Here is a 9,147-nt window from a genome sequence, read left to right on the forward strand (position 1 = left end):
CTTTCATGTCAAATCTCTTGGGTAGAGATCTAAGTTCCTTCCTAACAAGTTTTCTTTTGAAATATTCTCTCCGAGAGCAAATGACTCATTTTCAATATCTAGCAAATGTACGTTGACTCAAGTAATGAATTCTTCTTCGTGCATTCTAAGATGCTCAAACTTTGATGTCATCAACTGCATCCTGGACATCTTTACTTTAAATGTTCCTTCATGAGCAATAGAAAATATGTCACATGCCTTCTTAGCTAAGACACAACTGTTAATTAATCTGAATATATTACGATATACACCATTGAATATGGCATTCAAGGCACGAGAATTTTTCAAAGAGGCTTCATCTTCTTCTCCAGACCAATAAGATTCTGACTACAAAATTTCCTTTCCATTATCAGTTTTGATGGTAGGATCAATTCATCCGGATACAATAGCCTTCCAAGTTTTGCTATCAATCGACTTTAGAAAGGCAGTCATTCGAGCTTTCTAGTAAGAATAGTTTGTTCCATCAAGCATAGACGGACGAGTGGTAAGTCTCCTTCCTTGATTTCTTCCTTGATCATAGCACCTGAGATAAAGGTGGCCTGCTCTAATATTAATTGAAAAAGCACTAGGGTGACACGCCACTCGATATACGAATATTAAACCAAAACCACTGACAACAACTATAACAACAAAAATACCAAAACAACATTTGGTAACCCAATTCAGTGATAAACACCTACGTCTGGGAGGCAGAAAGCCCAGGAAAGATAATTTATTAATATTAAAGAGTTAAGCAATTTACAATATAGTACTTATCTATAGTACACCAACTACTACAATGGCTCACGTAGAGCTTAACTTATATTGTACCTAGGCTTCCCCTAGATATGAGACTCCCTCTCAACTAAACTTAGGCTCTCCCTAAGTATGTTAATATTAGCATCTGAAAATTCGACATTCGATAGTGTGTGGGACTCCTCTCAACTTGATTATCTTCTTCTTGGATAAGTGAACTCCCTTCATCGACAACTCTTATGTCCCCTTAAGACAGAGAACTCCTTCTCTGAAGCTGAGTCTTAGGCTTCCCCTAAGATTAAGAATCCCTTCTTTGACAGCAATGACTTAGGCTCCCCCTAAGACCTTGACACTTTTCAAAGTGTTACACTCAACAGATGAAGAACATGCACAGTGGAATAATGAGCAAACAAGCAAGAACACTATGTAAAATAGTTCGATCGGAGTACTGAAAAATATTCTTGCTCAATTACACAAATGTGGCAACCCTAAATGGTATGCATTACTCACTTTAAATAAACAAATCTAATAAAGGAAATAAGTCCTCATTTGGAATAAAAAGTCGCGCTTCAAAAAGGAACATATCAGACTAAATCTCACAGCAGGATATTTCTAAATATGAAAAAATATTCTGCAGGAAAATACTCTAATGTCACAACTGGTCGTTACTCTTTATTTGAGAGATCTACATAACCATTGCCTTAGAGAAAACTATAAAGTCAACAAACCAAATCTCTAGCAATATGTATCATTTTTATTTTTGAAAACTATAATAAACTATCATTGAACTAGAAACTCGTTAAATCTTGAAAAATAAATTAGGATCTCAAATAAGTGTGGCTGGTTATTTGAGAGTGTGGTTATGACCTAAAATAGTTTTGCAACGTTAATTTCGCTTTTCCCGAATTTTTGTCTAACATTCTAAAGTATTTTTACTTAAAGAGTTGATAATATTGCAACTTTTAAAAGAATAAGAGTATTATTTAAACGACAGAGTTTAGAAATTAACACTTTTATAATATGGATCTAAATATGCAATGTTGACATATAGGGTTGGCAACGGGGCCGGGTCGAGGTGGGGGACTCCCCATCCCCGTCCCCGCGGGGACCTATTAAAAAATAAAAAATTTAATCGGGGACGGGGATGAGGATGGGGTCGGGACGAGGACCCGATCCCTTGGAGATTTTTTCCATCCCTATTAACATAAATATTCGAGGTTGAAGTTAAATGTTTTTCTTAAATGAAAATAATGAATTAATTAATAAATAAGTAATGGTTAATATTAAGTCATTTCAGATATTGATTTCAATTTATGTTACGGTTTATGTGCCGAATAGAATAGAACTGTCAATTCATTTATGACGTTGAACCATATTAGACATAGAAAGAAACATCATTAATGATGAATATTGAAGGGGGCAAGTTTAATGTATTTGAGAAAAGGCCTAACCTTATCAATAATATCTCCTGCCAAATCCGCATCCTTAGCGATCCTTTCGGCTGCATTTTCGACAAATAATGCAGCCTTTTGGAGTTTGCTGCCTTCCGGGAGATGTTCCGCAATCTCTTCCGCCACCTTATCCACTCTCTCCGCTGCCGTCTCCACCATTTCTGCCACCTCCTCCACCACATCCACCACTTTATCAACTTTCTCTATACAAAATGCAATCATCATATTCCCATAACGTAAACCAACCCCATTACGAAATCGATAATTAACGATTAAAGAAAACATAAAAAAAAAAAACTAAAAAATCGACAAACAGATTTTCGTGGTTCATTAACATTGTGTTAACTACATCCACAGAATAGGAGAACAACAATATTATTAGAGAGAATTTCAGAACAATATGCACTTTAGGGTTAAAGAATATACAATTCACTCTTTTAAACCTTAAGGTTATAATCGTAAATAATCATAAATAATTAAATATATCATCCAAGGCACTTTAGGGTTTAATTAGTCATTCGAAGTGTCATATAATAGACTCAAGGCATTCCGACAAATCCCAAATAACCTCTCTCTCAACTTAATATATAGATTAAAAAAATGTTCAAATTAGTTTAGATCTCCTTTGATAATCATTTGGTTTTTGAAAAGTAAGTATATTTCTCCTCAATTTCTTACCATAATATTTTTTTTATCTCTCTTAGGTAGAAGAATTGACTAGCAAATTTTCAAAAAAAATAAATAAATAAATAAAAACTACTTTTGTTTTTGTTTTCCAAAGACTAATTTTTGATAAAATTGATAGAAAATAGATAATGAAGCAAACAACTAGCGAGTGTTCATAATCTTAATTTAAAAAAAATGAAGGAAACATTAGGATTTAGGATTAATGTTTATAATAATAATATTCCTTACCTTTTAAGGTTAGAAAAGGACCCCAATAGCTCTTGGTCTGCCAAATGGATAGAACTGCAGACATTAGCACTCCAGCTACCCATAATGGCCTGCAAAATTATCCAATTTCAAATAATAAAGCAAATAAAAAAGCTGATTGAATGAGAAATGAATTACCAAGGAGTGTCAGGGAGAGGAGGAAGAGGTGGAAGTCCATTGGCGTCGCCGCTGCTGTAAATGGCCATATCGATATTATGTCTACAAGAAGTTGAGTATTTGGGATTAGTGGTAGTTGGGAAAGGTAAGATGTGAGTTGTGTTAAGGTTGGATCCATGGCGGCGGCGGTGGGATTGGATATTGGTGGAACGAAGGAAGGTTGAAGAAGAAGAAATTGAAATAATCGACATTATTATTTCTAAAGGGAAATGTGGAGAAAATTGGATTATTATGATTGTAGAATTATGAGATCCTACAGAAAACAACAACGAGTTGGCGTACTCAACCCAAATATATGACTTTACCATGTCAACGCACGTTACCTAGTACGTACCTGCCTGGTCCCTTTATTTATTTATATTTATTACTTCACATTTTTTTGGGAAAAAAAAAGGGAAAAAAGTGGAGAAAATGAATATTTATTTGATTTGAATTGTATTGTTTGCAGTTGGGCATGGCAGCTGTTATTAGTTGTCAATAATAGAAAAATCCTTTCCGTGAGAGAAAAATGAGTCCAATAGGATATTGATATTTTCATGTTTTCATGATTTTAAAATCGACACGAAGAATGAATTGATATAATATGAATAATAGATATGTTGACTTATTTGAAAATCATAAAATATTTATTTACTAATTTAAATTAATTTTATAATTTTATAATTTTTTTAAAAGTACGAAATCAACATATTATTGATATTTCCATCTACATTTCTATAGAATTAAAATTATCGACATTTTAAGCCTTGATTAAAGTCATGTTTGTGAGTGCCTTTAAGAATAGAGATTTTAATAAAAGTGATTTATGAAAAGTGATTTGATATATCATTATGATGTTTGGTTCTTCTCTTTTAAAAGTGATTTTCTACAATCACTACTACAGAAACTGGATTACTTGACGTTTTTCCAATGTCAAGTAAAGGGTATACTTGACATTTATAAAAGCGTTAACTATTCGAGTGTCAAGTATAGTGTGATAACTTGACTCCAAAAAAACATCAAGACAAATGTTTCTTGATACAATTTTTGTGTCAAAAAAGATAATACACTTGACATTGGTGGTATGTCAAGTTTATTCGAGTGTCAAGTATAGTGTGATACTCTTTGACCTTTTTTATGTGACAAGTATATGTCTTTTTGTTTTCAAATTAAATGCCCCAATCGATATTCTCATTTTCTGCCTTGTATTCCAACAATACAATTACATCAAATAAATAAACATTATACATTTAAGATCTATCAACTCAATATATTCACTAAAAATACATATGTTCAACTATGAACACTCCTCACAAATTACAACAATATTTTTCTTTCACATGTACATGCACAAAATAAAATCTCAACTGTTGTTTTTTTTATACAAAACTCAACTTTTAACAAACACAAAAGTAACAAATTGTTTAATAAATAACTTCTCAACAAAGTACATTATTTAATCTATATATTGAGCTTTGAAGTCTAAAAATCGAGAACTAAAGTTCAGGCAAGCCATATTTAAGCAAGTCAACCTGCAAAATAGAATAAAAGGTGATAACACCAAATTTCAAAATATATAAATAAGTGTTAAAATACAACAACGTAATCCAACCTACGAAAAGTTCAATAATAATTGTTACAAAACGCAAATTCCAGCAACTATGTAACAATTCCAAAAGAGTTTCAAGGCCTTAATACCTATCAAAACGTCTAATATTATGGAGGCGGATAAGTAGAATATGCGGTGATTATACTAAGAATTTATGAGAAAAGTAAGCTTGCGTCGATCAGCATTGAAAATCTCGGCTAACCCAATATTATGCGTTATTTTGCTTCCAAACGTCTATTTTTGTAGCTATCGCAGAAATCGATCGCATGCGATGAATCTCACCATCGCAGAGGTGTTCACATACATTCGATGCATGGATGTTGCGGCCATTAACCGCATGCGTCCATCGAGGTTGCAACTACAGAGTAATAACCATAATAGAAGGATGAACGCAAGGGTGGTGGAATGCGATGACACTTCGAAAATCAAGCATGAACGCATACCTTGAGAATATCAAAAGGTAATGTTGACATTTCACCTACCACGCCGTTAGTAGCAGAGATTCAGAGCAAGTCCATTAATGTTGTCGGCGATCGAGCTCTATAAATAGAAGCCTTAGAGCCCAACTTCAAATTATCCAAGGTTTCTGCCATAGGGCAGATCCTTGTGATCACAGGCGAAAGCGTGAGAAGACATTCTTTGAGAGTTCTTCATTCCTCCAACTATTCTGAGTGACGATCGGAGCTTTGCTGGAGATAGATCTCAAAAGAGACTACTCCACCGCCCATCCATGGCACCACCGGCAGCCTTGACACACATCTGATGGAAGCAAGACATTGCCCATCTGGCCCTCCATTTCTCTTCTATCTCTGTATTGTATTACATTGTGGCTTAAGACATTAATAATTTTGTGATCAATGCATTTCTTTATCTCCTTCGATTCCATCTCTATTTACCTCTTCTTTATCATCCTTTACTTTCATTGCAATGACTAAGTAATATTGCTAGAGTATCGCATACTTAATCTTGCGGCACAGACATATGAAGCATGTAGTAAACCACGAGAGGTGTGCGTTGCGCGAGTATCGTGAGAAAATCCTATTTGCTTACTGTGGGGCTATAGCAATGCTTGTCTATGAGCTAATCAATGGCCACTAACTGCCTGAGAGGGTAAGTAGTGGAACTCACTAAGCAAGGTAAGTAATATTCCTAGAGATAGGAATAATCTTATGTCAACCATGTTTTATGTGATTACCTTGTCTTATGAGCGCATCATTCATCATTTGGTCATACTTGAGAGAGTAGTCTAAAAACCAAATCTAGGCTTGAGAGAGTCAGATTGGATCGCATAATCAAGAATAGAGACTTAGAAATAATTTTTGTTTGCTATTACATAGTGCATGCACCCTATAGATAGGATATGATAGTATGCGGTCACACCGCATGCGTCCAGAAGTAGGATACGATGGTATGCAGTCACTTTATTTATGTGTTAGATCGCGTGAGCAAGAATAGAGACTTAGACATAAGTCCTATCAACACTATCGCATATGCATCGCATGCATCTTAGTCAATTGTGTATAGCATAATCGCATAACTTGCGCTGGCTAGGGTTACCCTTGCAATCAAGTCTAATGTTACAGTGAAGTCATCCCCTCCACCATCTTATCTATTTGCCCATGCATCTTATTACGCGTTAACAGGTGCCGTGTCTCTAACTCTCATTGTCATACTTCCATTGCTTAATCTGTTTAGTTGGGAGTAGGAGTAGCGCATAGCCCTTAAACTTTATTATTCTTTTATTCTTCACCATGAACACATTACTTCATAACATTTAGCTACAAGTCCCTGAGTTCGACCTCGGATCACCCTGGGAAACCTGCGATCTCGTTATACTTGGCGAGAGATAAGGAAAACTTGTGGCAAGAACGCATGGTCATTGCATAGATTCTTAGACGCATATTGCATATCCCTCAGTTCAACGCATGACCAGTGACGCATGGAGAACGAACAATGAACGCATATTTATTCACTCCATTTTCCACGCATCAATCACTTACTCGGAACTACACGATCACTTACAAAACATTACACGATCGCTTACCAGTTTCTATACGATCACCTACCAAATGCTACATGATCGCTGAGTAACACTAGACGATCGTTAACAAACACCCTACGATCGCTTACTCGGAACTACACGATCGCTTACAAAACATTACACGATCGTTTATTAGTTTCTATATGACCGCCTGCCAAATGCTATACGATCGCCTACCAAATGCTACACGATCGTTGAGCTCTGCTACACGATCACTTAGTAGAAGTAGACGATGAGCGGCACATAATTGGAGGCCTATCAAATATCCGAAATATTCCGTCAATTTTCGCTTTTTTAACCCTTTTACTTGGCACGAATCAAGTAAGAGCTTCTTATACTTGACAAATGAAATGTGTCAAGTAAGAACTTATATTACTTGACATGAAAATCGTGTCAAGTAAAGGTTCACGTGAAAATATCCGAAATATTCTGTCAATCTCCGTTTTTTTAACCATTTTACTTGACATGAAAAAAATGTCAGGTAAGACCTTATATTACTTGACACGAAAATCGTGTCAAGTAAAGGTTCACGTGAAAATATCCGAAATATTCCATCAATATCCGCTTTTTTTATACTTTTACTTGACATTTTTTTGTCCAAAATCATATTACTTGATGTTTTTTTTTCCACACAAACATCAAGTAATTAAAAACTACAAGTGTCAAGTAATGTAGATTTTGTAGTAGTGAATAAAACCTAAAAGTGATTAATTTGAATGACTCAAGGGAATGTTTGAGATTAACTTTTAGAACAAGTGTTTTGATGTCAAAGTGAACTTAACTCAATAGTAATTCACATGACTTTCCTTCTTAGAGGTAAAAAATTTGATCCTTAACCTATCTTTGTTGTTCTAAAAAAATAAATTTGATAACATTAAATTGATTCTAACCTTTCTCCATAAGAAGAACAATTCATTGATCAAGATAATAATAATCAAGATGATTCCTCCTTGATAGCGGGCAGAAATGCACGTTATTACAGTGCAAAGTTATAAAACAATGCAGGATTGCGATGGTAAAAATATACAATATTACATCCAAAAGCATTAAGTTCACAACATTACGATCGCATGCGTCCATCGCATTAAAACAACTAACTTATGTATTTTATGCAAGAAAATGCGTTGACGCAAGGCGGAAATGCGATCCAAAGAAATTAACGTCCGAACACATTAAGAGATTGCTACCGCAAGGCTATGCGATCATTTGCGCTCGCAAAAATTTGCTCAAGAAGGTGGCCACATAGAGCTGACGCATCAAGGTGGGCGCATCTGGGTGAAAGCTTAATAAATCATGATGGGACAGAAAGCTGATGACAGTCGATTTCGAATTAAGTTGAAAAGTCGTTAACGACATACTGTAGCAAGTACACTCAACTTTTCGGTGACAAATATTCAGCCCATCAAACAGAGAATTAATGACATCCCATCAGTGCAATCATTCGAGAGAAAAATTTCTCACCCTGAAGCTCTATAAATACTAAAGGCCACCTTCGTTTAAGGAGTTGGATAGTTCGCTCAGTTTACAGAATTCACAATATAGATAGAAGTTAGCCTTGTTCATAATTTTTCTTTTACTTAGAAGGTGGAAGCGAGTGAAGGGAGATTACACTCAGAGATCGTTCCGGTGAACTCGGAAGAGTTCCAGGGAGCGTCGAAATCAGAGAGAGGGCCAACTCTTGCGGAAGCAAGAACATCTTTTGGGCAGAATAGAGATAACACAGTGTAACAGCCTTAGGAAGCAAGATATTGCTACCAGGCTCTCTACCCTTATTTTCTATTGTCATTTTGTACTCTGAACCTATTTATAAAAATGGAAATTGCATCTTTATATTTGTCCACTCTCTTTACAATACGCATGAGTAGCTAAATTTGTCGAATGGGTTGAGAAGCACTTAGCTAACATAACCTGAGATCTTCATTCTATGCAATTATCTTATATTATGTATGTGTCATTCGTCCATTAGAGATACTTGGGAGGGTAGTCTAAGGATAGAATCTAGGCTTGGAAATGTTAGATTAGAATCTAGGCTCGCGAGAGTCAGATTAGAACCGCATAGTCAAGAGATGGAAGCTTAGGAATAAGCTCTGTTTGCTATTAACGCATCTCATGCACCCTAGAGAAAGGATAGGATTGTATGTGGTCACCTTGTCCTTGTGTACATCTTTCATCATCACATAAGC

The 9,147-nt window shown here is 35.4% G+C and overlaps 1 protein-coding gene across 2 annotated transcripts; it reads right to left on the reverse strand.

The window, feature by feature from the left end:
- Positions 1-877: 877 nt before the first annotated feature.
- LOC120076742 lies at positions 878-3,577 on the reverse strand. 2 transcript variants are annotated; one of them, XM_039030644.1, is made up of 4 exons: positions 3,297-3,577; positions 3,141-3,229; positions 2,226-2,428; positions 878-1,119 (listed from the first exon to the last, which is right to left on the reverse strand). In XM_039030644.1, exons 1-4 carry the CDS (start codon positions 3,524-3,526, stop codon positions 1,102-1,104), a joined length of 540 nt encoding a protein of 179 aa, XP_038886572.1. In that variant the 5' UTR covers positions 3,527-3,577; the 3' UTR covers positions 878-1,101. The 2 variants fall into 2 exon arrangements, with proteins under 2 accessions (XP_038886572.1, XP_038886571.1); XM_039030643.1 differs by having other exon boundaries at positions 878-1,126.
- Positions 3,578-9,147: the final 5,570 nt, after the last annotated feature.

Source organism: Benincasa hispida, chromosome 4 (genome assembly GCF_009727055.1).
Source record: "Benincasa hispida cultivar B227 chromosome 4, ASM972705v1, whole genome shotgun sequence".
In the NCBI taxonomy this organism is placed as follows: domain Eukaryota; kingdom Viridiplantae; phylum Streptophyta; class Magnoliopsida; order Cucurbitales; family Cucurbitaceae; genus Benincasa; species Benincasa hispida.